This window comes from Tachysurus vachellii, chromosome 3 (genome assembly GCF_030014155.1).
Source record: "Tachysurus vachellii isolate PV-2020 chromosome 3, HZAU_Pvac_v1, whole genome shotgun sequence".
Taxonomy (NCBI): domain Eukaryota; kingdom Metazoa; phylum Chordata; class Actinopteri; order Siluriformes; family Bagridae; genus Tachysurus; species Tachysurus vachellii.
Window position 1 is genome coordinate 12,351,362 of NC_083462.1, and position 18,397 is coordinate 12,369,758.

Consider the following 18,397-nt stretch of genomic DNA (forward strand, 5'->3'; position numbering starts at 1 on the left):
TGACAAGCGCACTGATTGCTGTGATTCCTCACGTACTTTTCATGTAATCTCAGGAAGTTTTCTTGCCTCTGTTGCCTCGTCTCATTAGCCATCATAAGTTGTGATGATCTCCAGTTGTCAGACAAGAAAAGTAAGATGAAATACTCAGTCTTTCCTGTCTTTTCCGACAGGATATTGACAGTTGTCTGTTCTATCTAGCTAGCTACAAAATTCACTTTAAAATTAAAATTCATTGGTGCTCAAGAAACGTTTTACAAAAATGATCACGTTTTTGATCCGTCCCATGGCACAATCCTATTCCTTTTGAAAGCCGATCTGAAAAAAAAAAAAAAACACCACAAAAACACAACAAAGCAGTATGATATAATCCAGTAGTAGCCAAAAGTACAGTTGACGATTTGATGATTATTTTTTACTGTTTATTTAACCTTCACTGATCATGTAATGTATCTTTAAGATTCTCTTTATCAAGAGACACCACAGTATACAACAAAACAATGAGAAAACAGACAACAACCAAAAGCTACAATATACTTATGCATAAGAACAGCATTTACTGACATGGCCATTTTTTATCTTATAAAACTAATTTCAATTCTTCCAGTAAATCCAATTCAGTTTGTTTTCATCATTGATCATCTGATCATTGAGGATTTCGCTCATAATTTACATTTATTTGCTTAGTTGGTTGTCTTAGGCAGCAACGTCTAAAGATCTACAATTACGACATTTGCCAGACGTCCTTATCGAGAGCAACGTAGAAAAATGCTTTCAAGTCTCAATCAATGAATACATTAACACTGGTTTACCATCAACCTAAAACACAGGGAAAAGTGCAAGATCGAGTGTTTCAGGAAGAGGAAGGCCTTCACCTGTGGTTTAAATATAGTCAGTGACTCAATCGTTCAGACATCTAGAGGAAGTTCATTCCACCACCTTGGAGCCAGAACAGAAAAAAGTCTTGCTGTATACACCTTGCTGTGTTCCTCTTACCCTGAGAGACGGTGGGAATCATCGAGCAGTGCTGGTAGATCTGTTAGACGTACAGGCTACTTGTGTAAATGTTTTTGGATTTGAATGGATTGCCTATTTGGCACAAGAGCCTGGACCGTTTTTCATCCCTAAGGGTACATTTTGTCTTACATTTACATTTACGGCATTTAGCAGACACCCTTATCCAGAGTGACTTACAACTGAGGGTTAAGGGCCTTGCTCAGGGGCCCAGCAGTGGCAGCTTGGTGGACCTGGGGTTCGAACCCTTGACCTTCCGATCAGTAGCCCAACACCTTAACCACTGAGCTACCACAACCCCTTCTTCGTCTTCTTCGTCCTTTAGAATTTTCCTCGATGTTCTTTCTGATTAAAATGAAGCTACTGTATTCCATGAAGGACCACCACCACTGTCAATAAAGCAAACTAAGAACAGCAAGTATATAGTCAGTAACCTTAAGTAAGGTAACTGGACATGAAAAACACCATGTACAGGGAAGAAACCAGGTGGTGTTTGTAGGTAAAAATCTGTTACCTAGTTAATTAATAGGCAAAGTCATTTGAATGTCAAGTTTTGAAAACAATTTGTCATTTGTCATCTGTAAGTTTTGCACTTCCTGCATTAGTCAGCACCAGCTTCAGTGCAAACACTCTGCTGAAAAACTGGATTAGAAAAATCCAGAATTTACCCTGCTGTTTGAACAGCTTGAGTGTACATGAGGTTCCCAACTTAGCCTTCTGCATTAGTCAGTGTTCAGCGTCACATTCACAAACCACTGCACACACACACACACACACACACACACACACACACACACACACACACACAAAATTGCAAATTGTTAACACTAGGCAGACCAGCAGACATGTAGGTAATGGGAAATGGGTCTAATATTATGTGTGCTTTACCATCACGAATGTAAAATAAAGGCTCAGCAATGACATTCTGTTTATTTTTTTGCCTCTTAACTGCACACACAAACACATACAGGTTTGTCTTACTATCCTTCCACTGGCATACTTACTAATTGATGATGTACTTAAAGATATTCTACAGCTAAATCTAACATCAACAAACTTAGGTTCTGTCTTTTTTTTTTTGTTTGTTTTGAATTTAGAATTTCCCTCATTTTCCTTCCATTTTCCTCACCAATTCCCACCAACAACTCAGCTCTCCTGATCATAATACAGCTACCAGACAGGGTGCTTCTGCTCCGAGACATGTGAAGCCAGCCAAAATGACAAATCTCTCCAAAAGTCTTCACAGAAGGCACACAGTGCAAAGAACTACCTTTTTCCATGTACATGAGCTCACAGATGCCTACAATTTTCTAGTGATTGACAGGAGAGTGAGTACAGCATGAAGTGTTCAAGGCTTTTCCATGATGACACCTTGGAAACTGTGAATATGCACTTTGCAGAGAATGCAGCACATTCCTGTCCAACAGCAAGTCTAACACTGAAATTAAAATGTCTCAGATTGAACAGGATATGCTAATCTCTGACCAATAAATCATACCTAATGCCCTATTTACCCCATTTACCCCATTTGAAGGCTAGACTAGCTTTTTAGCTTTAAGGCTAGATGTGCTACAATAAGAGAATGGAGGCATGGCAGCATTAAGGGAATTGCTTTACTTCCATGACATCTCTCGCTCGATACGATCAATTATGAATTTAAATGTGAGCCAAAAATGTATCATTAAATTGATCAATTTTACCGTTCCACTTTAAGCATGGTTGACAAAGAAATAGATTTATCAGTTTTATACTTGTTATTCAGTGTTGAGGGAAAGGGAGAAGTGAAGAGGACAAATGGAAAAAAGTTTATTTTTGGAGGGTAGGTTGCTTTTTTCCTGCCTTGACCACATCTGTCGCCATGCCAACAGTGAGCTCAGACCTTGGGTTTATTGGGAAAGTCTAAGAAACTTTAATGTGGGCAGATGCTTCTGGCATGCATACAAAAGACCTACCAAGTCAATAAATACAAAATGATGTCTTGAGCTCACTGGGGTCAAATATATATCTATATGTAATGGGATAACAATAATATATTTTGAGTAAAATTTATACAATATGTCCAAATGAGAATTTCTAAAACAATAATAGATTGTTTTACAATTTCTTCCTTCAATAATAGAAGTGACTAAAATAATTCTGATTGACTTAATGGAATTTAACAATCATGAATATAGCTAGAGGTGTGTGATAGGAGTGCACGTGTTTCCAGGTCTGTGCTATTACACAGCTTTGAGGCTGTTTCCATTTAATAAACCGCAGTTTCACTCACATCACAGTGGGAGATTAACCAGTCCATGCTGCAAAACATGTCTGAACATCGCTGAAAGTAACAGCTATATGTTTATTGCCTCAGCATTAACAGTTTTACAAATGCTGACTGTGAATTTTATGCTGATTCTGACATGACACACACGGTGAGCAGATACGGTGACAAATCTGACCCACAGCTTGCTATTTATAAACTTTAGAAGTGAAGAATTCTAGTTCTATGGAACAGGGTGGAGACCAGGCAGCAAATAAACTCAAATCCTTCAACAAAGTCTTCTTTATAGCCAAATGACCGGTCGTCCTCCCTGTTCCATGGTGCTATGTTTACGAGTGTGTCTGGGAGATTTTTACATGCTCAAAAAACAGACAGACAGCTTTAAAATGTAGACAGCCCAAGTGTTGAGAATTGGACAGAGATGTACAACAGATGCTACCAAATGTGCCTTTTCACACTGTGCCAGTCAAGAGGAAAATCTCCGGCACTTGCTTTACTTAAGTGCTTTAAAGCAGTATTGAAATCACAAATGGGTTGGTTATCATATCGCTGGTCATAGGGCTGTAGTCAAGACCACTACTATCATATGCAATAGAAGTCCAAGTCCAAAACAGGCTGAAATTGCATCAAGATCAGTGTCTTAAGTGGGAGGAGGCTAAATCAGGGTCAAGTCCAAATGAAAACAAGTCATTTGGAGTCCAGATACCAAAAACCATCAAATTATTTGACTTAATATTTTTTACTTCAACTAGCCTGGTAACAAGATTCCTAATAGAAGGACTTCTCATCAAACTTTGTTCATACACAAAGACAAGGCAACATGAGAACAAGGCTACATGAAGCATAACTAATGCCTAAGACCATGTGTAAAGACCAATGCAAGCACAGTACTTTCCCAGTCCATGGGGCTGGCCATGTCAATACAGAAAATATCTGAAGACCAGACTAGAGTCCTGCAGAACTAACCAGGATAATGGTCTCACCTGATGATCCTGCGCGTACGGATATCTGCATCCTAAGCAGTAAATGCAGCAACACTCATCTGCTGGTGTTGACGCCACTTTGAGGAAGTTGATGAGCACTTTGCTCTATGCAGTGGGAAACCAAGGCCTGGATACAGGACTGCTCTTCTCCACCCTGTTTTATGAATTAAGCCATGTTGAGTTATCATCACAATAAGAGACTAGACAGGAGCGTGCAAGTTTCAAAATCCTACTGTACATGGCCAAACAGACCAGTCACTCGTTGGAATATATTATAATGACTAAAAGTATGTAGTTCTTCACCAAATATATGCCTCAAGGCATTTGGCAGACTCCCTTATCTAGAGCAGCTAACATTTATCGCATTAATAGATCTGAGCGGTTGAGGGTTAAGAGCCTTACTCAAGCAATAACAGCTTGATTTTGCAGGGCTTTGAACTAATGACATTCCCAAATCTGTCCCAGCATGATGACACCCCTGTGCACAAAGAAAGATCAGTGAATACATGGTGGGTTAAGGTTGGAAGTGGAAGAATTTGAGTGTCCTGAACATAGCCCTGACCTCAACCCCACTGAACAGCTCTGGGAAGAAGTGAAACATATAAGAGCCTGGCCATACAGTGTATATGTAATGTTCTGACATTTGATATAACCTTGTAATGCCGTTTCACTTAAAAATACCTTCAAAAGCAGATTATATGATTCTTTCAATGTTGAAACAAAAATGAGCTGGATTGAACGTTCAATTTCTAGTAGAGCTGATGGACACAAGACATCTTGTACACACTCTTCTTGCTAGATCTGCAGTGAGGATTGCTCACCCTATGAACACCACCAGCTATTCAACTTGAGCTTCCATTCTCTCTCTCTCTCTCTCTCTCTCTCTCTCTCTCTCTCTCTCTCTCTCTCTCTCAGAACAGGACAGATTGCTCTGTGGGTGGTTTTCTACACAGTGTTTCAGCATTTTCCCTCTTGCTCTGCTCTTGCTGTTTCTTGCATTTACACACATACACACACACAAACCCACACCCACATGCCCCCCCCCCCCACACACACACACACTCACACACAAAATAAGGTATTACTTAATAGCTATTGAACAATGAATCACTCTTTAGTTACATCATACAGGAAAGACTATTTATTACCTAATTAAATCCCCCAATCAATAAAAGAAGTGTACAAAAAAATTAAAGGCCTGACTTTGGCTGAGAGGTGTGACTGTGCATTTAGAGTGCTGATTCTGTAGCACTCTGACTCATACTGCAGTCTATATATGCATTTTTCCCTAAAACAAGACACATGGACATTATGGACATAATATATAAATGCAGTGGTCCAATTAGTCAGCTATATAGTTGGTTATACAGGGTGGAGTTATTAATATTCAAAGTTAAAACTTTTAATTGGTTTAATTTGTGTTATAGCAATATATATAATATATGGCTTCTAGACCTAAAGGTGAAATTACTGCAGGACAGTGCTTTAGTTTACTTTGTTTGGGCAAATGGACATTATATTCTAATAACTCTTCTCTATGTATGTGTGAAAGAGATTTAGATAAAGAGAGAGAAAGAGAGAGAGTGAGAGCAGAGCGTTGCCGTGGGTTACCACTCCATCAAGAAGCTGCTCTTCAGAGCTATTTTGTGGCAGACGAGAGAAAATGTGTGTGTATGTGTGTGTGTTTGTGTGTATGTGTGTAAAAATTGTTGTTTTTTTAAGTAATATTCTGTCTTTACATCACAGCAACTAGTTATCACAAGTTTTGCACAGTTTATTTCCTGGGTCCATTTTTTTTGTGCATATAAGCTGTCATTATCCATCCATCCATCCATTTCCGCTTATCCTACACAAGGTCACAGGTAGCGTGAAGCCTTCCCTAGGGAACTCAGGGCACAAGTCAGGGGCCAGTTCATCGCAGGGCACAATAACACACAACCTCACACATCTATTCATAGCCAATCAGCCTACAAAGCATGTAACACTAGAAAACTCTAGAGGATCTGATGACTCTGGTGGCCCAGTTCTTAAAGAGCAACCAGAAAAAGAAAAATCTCCTTACTGGCTTGATTAAAACAAATATTTTAATTAAGGTAGTTATTCAGGTATGCTTACACTTATTGTACTTTATGGTGGTACAACATACCATGATGTTGAAGCTAACAATGTAAACGTACTTACTTAACTATATATCTAGATCCAAAAATCTAGTTATTTTACATTAGCTACCACCTTTTTTCATTGCTATTAGGATTTAAGAACAACAAAACATTGACCTGGGCAACAAACTGGAGCTTACATTTATATTTATGGCATTTGGCAGACGCCCTTATTTAGAGCGACTTACAGCAGTATTTGGTTCACTAGGTCAAGGTATAAGAATACCATCAGTCTAAAACTATGCAAAGGGTATACTGAGAGGATAATATAGTAGGAAATGTGCCCACTCAGTCAAGAGAGCATTAGTGAAGTCAAGTGTGGATGTAGGATAAAGAGACCATCTGCACTGCAATTCACACTAAAGGTGGGTTTGTACAGTTATGTTGAAGTCAAAGCTCTGTGCAGGACACTCGAGTTCTTCCACTCTTATCTTAACATACTGTCTTCATGGAGTTTGCTTTGTGCACAGGTTGTTATGATTGAACATGTTTGGGCCTCTTTGTTCCAGTGAACAAGCAGCAGCATACAAAGACATTCTAGATAACTATGCACTTCCAACCTTGTGGCAACAGTTTGTAGTAGAACCACATATGGGTATGATGTACAGGTGTACACAAAAAATTGGCCATACAGTGTAGAAATTTGTGACCATATGACCATGGCCACAGATTTGGAGAACAGCATCAGTCACTGGCTACATTAGCAAGTTGATGATTTGAGTACCATCAAGGACATCACCACATATGCAAATCAGAAGCTGTGGATGACTACAAAATTGCACACACTATTGAAAACCTGAGATGCTGCCTTCAGGTAAAATGGCAAGGCAGCATTCAAGGACGAAAACTTCTCAAACACCAAGGACAAACAGCACACATGTAAGACATTCAGAACCGACTTGATTACTGACTACAAAACTACAAAGTATGTTTGTGATGCTTATGATGTCTCACCATGCATGAAAGACCACCATCTCTAATTCCACCAAACAAGTACTCTGTATGCAGTAGACATCAATCCAGACCCAACCCATGGTTGCTGCCAACATACCTAGTCTTAACAGTTCTAGCAAACATCTCTCTGAGCTAAGCAGTTGTCCCTTTATGCTTCAAAACAGTCACCATCCCTATGCCAGAGAAACCTCCTTGGTCCCACCTCAATGACTACCAGCACTACCAGTCATGTTTCACATAAAAAGCTTCCTATCAAATTCGTTTCATTATACCTTCTGCCATACCTGCACAGGCCCTGCCTACACACAGACAAAAAGTGACAATTTGCTGAGCATTCAAAATGCCATTCATCATACAGCAACTCGTAGGAAAGCCAAGCCTGCTGGTCATGAGCATATCTCTCTGGAGCTGGATCCTTGATTTTCTGACTAGGGGACCCTTGTGCGGCAGGAACGGCAACACAACCTCCAACATCGACAAACTGAACACCAGCGATCCACAGGGATGTGCACTTGGCCCACTGATGTTTACAGCACTGACTCAGAAATGTGGTGCAAAGTACAGTTCAAATCACATCATCATAGCACAGCATCAGCATACAGGGAGGAGGCGGAGCAGCTCACAAACTGGTAGGAAATTCTTGTTTACTTCAGGAGAACCTGTGATGATCACCGTCCACTGCACATCAACAGATCCTTGGTACGGTGTGAGAGTCCTTTTCTGGACTATCAACACCTTCTGAATAGCCAAGAAATCCCAGCTCCATCTTCATCTTCATCTTCAACATTACAATGAATGTGAGTTAATGCACATAGTAATATGTATTTGTGTGTACATGTTCAGTGTGTTTACAGTATATTTTGTATTCATCTCACACTTGCGTATCTGCACATGTTCCAAGTTACCATGGATTTGTGGAAATAACATTTCATTCCAGTGTACACAGAGTTTTATAGATGAATGGAAACAAAAACATGTCCTAACTTGGTCTAATCTTAATCACAGCTCGGAAACTGTGTGTGTGTGTGTGTGTGTGTGTGTGTGTGTGTGTGTGTGTGTGTGTGTGTGTGGTAATGAGAAGGTGTCAGCAACTGTATTGTATAAGTCTTGTCATTCAGTATAAAAGGCCCAAATTCTAGAACAAAACATTAATACAGGCATCATGGTGTGTGTGTGTATGTGTGTGTGTGTGTGTGTGTGTGTGTGTGTGTGTGTGTGTGTGTAGCAGAAAAAAATGGTAGCGAAAGCTCAAACACCCACATACATATCCTTCTCATTTTCCACTCAAGGCAGCAATAACACAAAGCTCATTCAGAATGGGGAACACTGATATACATACAGTATGGCATCACAACATAATATTTTAAGTGCTGAGGACAGGAATGCTGGTAAGGGCGTGCTGAAGCCTGTGGGGATTCTAAGGCATCTAGAGATGTACCAGCTTCAGTTGTGTTCCGCTTCATGAGGAATCGTACATTCAAAGAGAAGATGCCAACTTCATGTGGTGTTTGAGGACAACAACCTCCTAATCAATACACAACTGATGGACTGTATCTGACGGTAGAAAGGACATTAATAACATATAATATAATCATAACAACACTCTCCGATGATTATAACAATTTATAATCACACCCTCCAGTGTCACCCAAATGAGGATGAGGTTCACTTTTGAGTCTGGTTCAAGGTTTCTTCCTCTTCCATCTAAGGGAGCTTTTCCTCACCTCAGTCACCTCAGGCTTGTTCATTAGAGATACATACAAACATGAACTAAATTAAATACATTAAATATAAGTCTAATATTAATCTTGAACCTTTGTATAATATTAATCTTTATCTAATAAACATTTGTACTATATTTCTCATGTTCTTTAAATCTCTATTGTTATAATTGCAATACAAATCAAATTGAATTGAAGTGAACTGAATTGAATTGAAGCTAGAAGACTGTAGGGCTGGGCGGCATTGTGTCTGTTAGTCATTTATAACTTCAACAAACAAACGGCACATATGAAGCACTTTTCATTGAAAAGTAATGCTTAGAGTGTTTTTTTTTCTATTCCCTAGTTTTGAGATTCGTTCTTTCCTACAATCACTGAATGCTTTGGAAAATTCAGATCCCAATGATATGGCTTACATAATCTCCATACCTTGGTCATTATAATGACAGCTACAGCCAGTATAAAGCTTTAGTTTATGCTCAAGCTTTTTTAATGATTTATGTATTATGTATCTTACAGTTTGGCTTAATTCTCACCACAAGCTCATATACGTAAAAGATACTTAACAGACTAATTTTCAAAAAAGTTTTGTTGTCATGTCACCGGCACCTCAGTATACGATACACCTACTACTTTAGTGAACACGGTGTGCTAAAGGTTGAGTTTCCTTTATATAATATGTGCTCTGTGTCAAATTGTTCTGAATGGAAAGTGCTGCTGTTGGAGGTTTAATCCTGACAGATAAATAACAGCACGACTGAGCTGTAGGAGACGGCTGTAAATTGTTTCGCAAACAGTGGGGCGGTAAACAAACTGCATATTTGTGTTTATTTTCTTTCTTGTTGTTGATTTAATCAGTATCATTACCGTAAAAATGCTTTTTGCAGAAACATCATGTGGTTGTGTAAGAATGAAATAAGAGAAGACAGAGAGTGTTGAATGGCAAATTTCAAACTCTATATTTAACACCATAGTTTCCTGACACCAAGCAAGCTTACTCTTACCTCCATGAAGTTATAATTTCCCAATAAAGTTACACCTTGTTGTATTTATTTTTTTATATATACAGTGCAGCTTGGATCATTCCTTTTACCTTATAACCAATGGCATTATTTAACAGAGATTTTGTTTCAAATCACTACAAATTTACAGCACTTGATTTGGTTAAATTACAGCTATGATTTGATTAACAGTGATTAAGAGCAGGACAGAATTAAATTCTTCTTCATCTACTTTCGTCTTTTCCCGTTAACAGCCGCCGCTCTATACTCTCTATACTCGCCATCCTCTACTCTTGCACCACTTAACTTCATGTCCTCTTTTAACACATCCATATATCTCCTCTTTGGCCTTCCTCTTAACCATTTACCTCCACTCCACATCCTTCTACCAATATAACCATCTCCCTCCTCTGTACATGTCCAAACCATCTCAATCTAGTCTCTCTGATCATGTCCCCAAAACAGCCAACCTGAGCTGTCCCTCTGATGTGCTTGTTCCTAATCCTGTCCATCCTCATCACTCCTAAAGAGAACCTCAACATCCTCATCTTTGCTACCTTCATTTCCGCCTCATGACTTTTTGCCCCTGCTACAGTCTCTAACTTATACAGCATAGCTGGTCTCACTACTGTCTTGTGCAGGACAGAATTAAGTAGCTTATAATATGTATTTCAAGAGAAATGGGTTGGGATCAAACAAATGAAAGCAAGCAAACATCTACATTTTCACTTTTAAGTTTTTCTGCTACGTTCACAGCTGCAGAGCTCCTGACTCTTTATAGGAGACTTTTCAAACCAAGAGCTTTGTTAATTATACGCTCTGTGTCATTATCACCAGTCCTCACCAAGTGTATTGCTATCCTTTGTTTTTTCAGCTTGCTCTCGTTGCCTTACTCGGTTTGAACTTGCCGAGTGCTTTGGATTGTTTGCTGGAACCATTGTTACTATTATTATTTATTAAACCATTTTATGTGGACTTGAAGCATGTCATTATATGACACTAAACAGTCATTTCTTCCTGTCATTTTTCTCTCTTGAAGTGATGTCGATCAGGTTACTAAGAATCTGGAAAAAGCAAATCCTTTGAAGATTCCTCAAACTCCATCCACAAGAGTCTCTTCACCAAACCCATAACTGTTCTTTATTCTTTGTTAAAATAACAGCACTTTTGAATCAGAATGAGTGCATTAAAATGAACTTGTGATTTAATTTACACATTTCAATACCTTATCCAACAGCTGCTATTACATAAGTGTAGATATGTTTACAAGAAACCTCTCTTTTAGAATCTTATATGTGCTGTGTAATATACACTGGTCAGCGCTATTTTTGCGTATAGGTCCTGGTTTGCACAGTCTTTTGTCACGATGCACTTGATCTAGCTAGGACAACATACTTAACGTCATTAGCTCTGTGTTGTTCTACATAGCTCCACGGTCCGAGAGAAACGTTTAATTTCAATCTGTACCGCTTCTATATGGTTGAAATGACAATAAGATTCTTTACTTCTTGACTTGAAAACAATATAAAATGCAGTAGTATGTGTGAGTGATCGGAATAGACTTCAGACTTTACATGTCCCTCGCAAACAATTGAAAAAAAAAATACACACCGTGTGATTGCTCTTACTCGAGTTAGTGGTGTCTGTTAGAGAGCTGGTGTAAAGTGTAAGATTTAAATGTTTCACACTGAAGGTTATCCATTTAGTTTGGGAGGAGTTTCAGAAATATTCACTTGTTTTATGTAATTAGCTTTCCTACAGATTACTAACACATTCTTCTAATGACCAAATAGTGCACAGAGGCCTTCTTCTGATTAAGCAGATTTTTTTAAACAGGAAGTGAGATTTAACTAAACTCCAAGTAGCGTTAAACTTCAAACGGCTCATACAGTTTCCTTCTCATAGCAGAAGCCCTAGTGTTGCTGCGTATGTATGTTTTTGAGGTCAGATCGAGTGTTTAACAGCTGATGTGTGTGTATTTGTGTGTATGTGTGTGTGTGAGATACAGAGAGAGAGAGAGCGAGAGAGACAGACAGACAGACAGACATAAAGATAGGGAGATGGAGAAAAGCAGCTGCCCTGAAAGGTCAGTCACATGATACACTGTGCAATATCCCATGGACACTTGAAGCAATAAAACATGAGTGAAAATCTTTTAACATAAATCATGATGTAGCTGATCACAAAGAGAATAGTTGCTATTGTTAAAAAACAACAACCCTACACTAGCCTTGCTCTGTTGTGCGATGAGAATGTCGTCCCATGTGCTTTAGTGTGTGCAGCGTATGTGGGTGTGTTATGTAAGGAGTAAAATGCAACATGGTGTGCTGTTAGAGGAAAGTAATCAATGGTGAAGTGTACTATTTTCCAGTAATATCACATCCCAAAGGGTTTCATTCCTCTTCCGTCACAGCAGTCTGAGGATACTAACAATTTATATTACTCACCTATTAAACAGTATGTCAAACCTTTTATGTGTTGTCTGTGAAAGAAATGATTTCTTGTTATAACTTACATCATAACTACACCAGCCTTTATTTTTTTCCTGTTGAATTTAAAAATTACATTCACTGCTTGTCAAGTGCCCTAGAAACCTCAACATCCTCCAATTTGAAGACTTTCCATGTCAGGCAACATAAAGTTATACAGAGCTGGCAAAAAATTACACCTGCTGACCAATCAGAATCGAGAACTGTGGTTAGTCGAGGATGTTATTAGTCAGAAGGTTTTCTGGTTGTAACATAAACAACAGATTCATACTAATATGCTTGTTCTAATACGGTACTGTTTCTATAGTAACAGACTTGTATGATGGATGCACCACATATACATACAGTGTCTTTGCACCCAACACGTCTACATACTGTACCTGTGAGATAAAATAGGTTAGTAAAAAATTCTGTCATTCAACTATATTTATGTTTGTGATAAACACAGGACTTCTACAATCCACAAGGCAAAAAGAAAAGACAATTATTGGGCAAACCGAAGTTTCTTATTAGTCTGGCTCATGCTTCGTTTCCTTTTCATAGGTTTGCATTCAGTCCTCAATGTCAATTAACTGAATGTACTTGCAAATAAGAATTATGAGTAAGAGCCTGGTTCGCAGACAGGAATGAGTAACTGTCATTGTGACTCATCTGTCAACTGGAGAAGTGAACAGAAAGTGTGTGTGTGTGTGTGTGTGTGTGTGTGTGTGTGTGTGTGTGTGTGTGTGTGAATAGGAGAGGGAGAGTTGCCATTACTCTTATTGTATTCGGTATGATTCTGCCCACTGCTGGTAAACCCCAGTAACACACATCACACTGTTTTTCTTCAGTTTTACCTACTATAGTTTCAAGATTACTGACAAACACAAAAGGGAAATTTTAAAAAATATTTTTTGCTTATGGGATTTTTTTGTCCAGAACCAAACTGAAAGCATGCACAGACCAGTGTTCCATGATGTGCTATAATTATAAAACAGAAGCTCAGATTTGAGGCTTACCTTCCGACTGGTGGTCATTTTGCACAGGAAGCTAAATGTTCGGATGAAAGCATTGCCTGCGACCTCCTCTTTGTCCTTGTCCTGTTCTCCTTTTTTCTCTCCCCAAAGTGAGGACAACCCACGGTCTAAACTGAGACACAGAATCAGAAGTGTTGAAACATTTAAATCATATTCCAGTTGGGGTAAAACTAATATATGTAATATTACCTGACACCACCTAAGGGATAGAAGTGCCCTTCTACTGCTCCTCCACCTCGCCCTACCACAGGGGTTCTCAAACTAGGGGTCGTGACCCCACATGGAGTTGCTTGATTTACAAATACGTTAAATTATGTTTTACAGATTGATTCAGATTTGTGTGCTGCTATATATGAAATAGAGTAGTCATTTTAATCTTTTTCACTTTTTCACTTGTATATTACACAGCACCATCTTAACATGGTACAATACAGAAGGAGTTCAGGAAAAAAACTGCCTGACTGACCCGTCTTCAATGATCGAAAATGGACTCTGAATCAGTAGAAAAACATAAAATAAATAAAAATATCTACTAAATATGGATTAACCACCATGAGGAAATACAAAACACTGAAATACTGCGTAAACACATATACTTGTGTGCATGTATGCTGTTCAACAGTTACCTGTACTCCCCATTTACTGCCTCTAATCCTACTACTAATCCTACTAGTACTAATAATAATACTAGTCTTTGATTTGGGAAGATAACAAGCATGAACATGAACAGTCATAATAAATAAAACTGTTTGAAACTCAGGTTACGAACCTTTGAGTTGAGCCTCCGCCTTGGTAGTAAAGAGCACTTTCTGTATTATTATCTGGGAACAGAAAACATATCATGGGCTGCAGAAACTCAGCACATCCTTTTAAAATGACTCTAAATTTTGGTTCTTCCCTTTTTAACAGTCACACTTTAACATGCAGAACCTGAAAGATAAAACCCAGGAGCGCTTGTCGATTCTCAGCTCCACACAGGACGGCCTGATTCCACAGGTATGGGAAAAATTTGATCTTTTGTTCAGAATGGAGTTAAGGACAAGAAAAAAAGAGGAACCGTTCTAGAGCTTACACACAAACACACACAGACACACAAACACACTCATAATTACACACACACACAAAATTACACACACACAATTACACACACTAACTCACACTCACTCACAATTACACACTCACAATTACACACACACACTCACAATTAGACACACACACACTTACTCACAATTACACACTCACTCACAATTACACACACTCACACACACACACACACACACACTCACTCACTCACTCTCAATTACTCACAAACACATACACACACACACTCACTCACTCACAATTACACATACACAATAACACACACACAATTAAACACACAATTTGACACACACAATTACACACACACTCACACACAGTTACACACAAACCCACACAATTACACACACTCTCACACACAATTACACACACTCACACACAATCATACATAATTACACACACACAATTTCACACACACACCTTTACACTCACACACACATACACAATTACACACAAACACACACAATTATACAGTCACTCACATACACAGCGACACACACACAGATATACACATTCACACACATTCACAGACACACACACTCACTCACAATTACACACACTCACATGCACACAAACACACACAAACACTCACACACAAACACTAACACACACTCACTCACAATTACACACACACACACTCACATACAATTACACAGACTTACACACACAGTTTCCTTACCATAGCAGTATGAGTGTGGACGAGGAGCAGAAGATTTTGGGGTGCGTCTCACCACACAGAGGCTTGGAGCTGAGACACTGCAGCTACACATCTGACCCGCCTGCTCCTAGATTTTACAGTGTATGTTATTAACATTAGACCACAGCAGTAGTGAATTTTGAAATCTGATTGGTCAAAAGGTGATACATTTTTTATAACAATACGGCTCTGGCAAAGCACAAGGCTAGGCATGGGTTTGTATTACAATGCTATTATAATACAATAATGTGTTATCATTTCTGTAGTAACAACTAATTAACAGGGACTCATAAGACTAATAAAAATGGATTATAAATGATGTTTTATTTCAACAAAATGGATAAAAATGGACAAAAAGTGTTATTCTTGTAATTAAAAAAAACCAAAACTTGGCAAACTGGTATTGTATAACAGGAAAAAACCTTTAGAATAATTTAAAGATGTGAATCTGTATCATTCTGTGACTGTAGTCAAATAATGGCTAAAATAACAGCAAATTAAAGTCTTAAACCAGGTTGTGAATATCTGTGCATCTCTTTTTGCTGACACATTCAGGGACCTCTATTCTGGGGAATCCTGCCTTATCTATTCTGTAATTTGTACAATGACTTCATCTATTTCATCAAAGAATTAGGCTGTAGACAGCGTACAGCGTTCGCATACACACCTCCAGTGTTGTACAGTGCTGTGGCTGTGTCTCAATTCCAGCTACCTCCTCAGTAAGAGAGGATAATGAGCCCTCACAGGTGACAGACTTGCGCGTGTCTCGAGCTCTGCAGCAGCCCAGAGCTCCACCCAGAACCAACGCCATCTCCTCCATGTCCAGGTCTTCCAAACTAACACTGGCAGAACATGAGAATTACAGTGTGTGTGTGTGTGTGTGAGAGAGAGAGAGAGAGAGAGAGAGAGAGATACAGAGAGAGAATACAGAATTTGGAGTAGGTATAAGCTCTTTAAGTAAAGAGGGCACTCTTGAGTAAGATACTATGAATCAATCAACACTAAGACTAAAAACATCACACTTACTAATACTGCATAATGTGGGATTGAATGTATGTGTGTGTGTGTGTGTGTGTGTGTGTGTGTGTGTGTGTGTGTGTGTGTGCGCGTGTGTGTGAGTGTGTGTGCATGTGTGTGCGTGTGTGTGTGTGTGTGTGTGTGTGTGTGTGTGTGTGCACGCGTGTGTGTGTGAGTGTGTGTGTGCATGTGTGTGCGCGTGTGTGTGTGTGTGTGTGTGCGTGTGTGTGTGTGCGTGTGTGTGTCTGTGTGTGTGCATACCTGCGTGTGTCAGGGTTTGAGTTGCCCTGCATGACGGCACCCGGCTCCCAGCTGTGCCTTCTCCAGGCATCGAGGTGGGCAAGGTGGCGTGTGGCAGGAGAACGAAAGGTCACGACCCCTGACCTTGCAGGAGAGATGGGTGGAGAGGGAAGAGTAGAGCATGGAGAAGGAGCAGGATAGCAGCCGTTCGGATGAAGGGAGGATGGAGGAGTGTTTGACATCTAGACACAGACAGAGAAACAAAAGTCTAGAAAATAGAAATGAAATTGACTGCTAAATTCTATACGGTTCAACACAACCCATTTAATATCTTTTCTAAAAAGTGATACAATAAATGAATTCTAATAATAATGTGGCTAGTGAATAGGAGAAAAGAGCATTCAAACACAGCTCAAGTAAAAAGTATACAAGTTATTTACTCAAATAAATATAAAAATATCATTCAAATAAATCTGCAAGAAGGTCTTAACTGAAGACACTACAAGTAACGAGAAAAAAAAGTAATTCTGAATAAGCAGAGGTCTAAAAATCATTAGGTTCAATGTAAATAAATATAGACACAAATTGCTCCAAGTCATAATAAATAAAGCTAAGGTACTGTACAACATGATTATTTGGACTACTGAGGTTATGGAGATTGTTGACTAATGTCTCCTCTCCACCATATTTCCCATCTTATCCGAGTATAAGGAAGGTTACCCTTGCTCATTACAAGGTAAATCCCAGCAGGTTAAAGATGAGTTTTGGCACATCAGACAAAATAATGATCCTGAGACATCAAGTTCTGCACTGAGAAGGAAACTATGAAAAGGATGCTGTGTGCATCCTAAAATGGGTTCCCAGTATGTCATGCCCTCTTTTTCTCAGTGGCATCATTTGTTCCAAATAACATTCACATCCTCTGAATCTCTGAATCACATATGACACAACTAAATATTCCCCTGATGAACTCATACAATGCTAATTATACTTCAGTTCCAAACCTAAGCAGACAAGTTTGAAGAAGTCATTTCATTTCATTCAATTCATACTTCATACTACAGCCCATGGACACACAAGCCTTGCTACCACAACAGTGATCTCCACCCTCCTGAAACAAGTGATCCCTTTACCCCAGAGTGGAGACTCCCTAAGAATCTTTGGTTGTGGGTGGTGGTTGAGTATACAGTATCCAACACAGTTGCAGACGGTCAGTCAAGCCCAGGCGTCTACAGTAAAAGGATGACAGGATGAAGATAGCAAAAGAAGACTCCTTAAGTTCAGACTATGATAAGGATGTTGTTGCTCTGCCTTCTGGATGCAATGAGGATACAATTCAGTTAAGGATGTTGCTCCAGAGGCATCATTAGGGATGTTACTGAAGGTATCATTCCTTCTCATATTAGATTTAAGGAAGTTGTCACACCACCTTCTGACAATGATGTGGCCACTGAGGTCAAATCATCACTCTACTTCCTGATATGACCAAGGACATCATGCCAACAGCCTACAGGAAGCAACTCAGCTTCCAGCTGGCAAGCTGGTCACCTGACTGTCCATAAATCTGTGCTGAGCAGTAGGACCAGCTGAAACCTGCCTTGAGCCGTGACCATCTCAAGTTTCCACAGTCAGTTCCAACAGATGCTACAATTAGACTTTGCCAGTCAGTCAGTTTCTTTGGGTTTCCTGCTATCTAGGCTTCTGGTCCTAATACTGATGACTCTATGGATGTTAAATGTTTAACATAT

At 39.2% G+C, this 18,397-nt stretch overlaps 1 protein-coding gene across 5 annotated transcripts in view; it reads right to left on the minus strand.

The window, feature by feature from the left end:
• arhgef1a (Rho guanine nucleotide exchange factor (GEF) 1a) overlaps positions 1-18,397 on the minus strand; it is a 67,717-nt gene that overhangs the window by 39,319 nt on the left and 10,001 nt on the right. For 4 of the 5 annotated variants that reach the window (XM_060865764.1, XM_060865760.1, XM_060865762.1 and 1 more), the window contains exons 3-7: positions 16,671-16,891; positions 16,060-16,234; positions 15,375-15,480; positions 14,367-14,418; positions 13,580-13,709 (exon numbers count right to left, since the gene is read on the minus strand). In XM_060865764.1, the coding sequence (XP_060721747.1) occupies positions 13,580-13,709; positions 14,367-14,418; positions 15,375-15,480; positions 16,060-16,234; positions 16,671-16,891 (684 nt within the window). The remainder of the gene's footprint in view (positions 1-13,579; positions 13,710-14,366; positions 14,419-15,374; positions 15,481-16,059; positions 16,235-16,670; positions 16,892-18,397) is intronic. The other variant, XM_060865763.1, reaches the window with a different exon arrangement.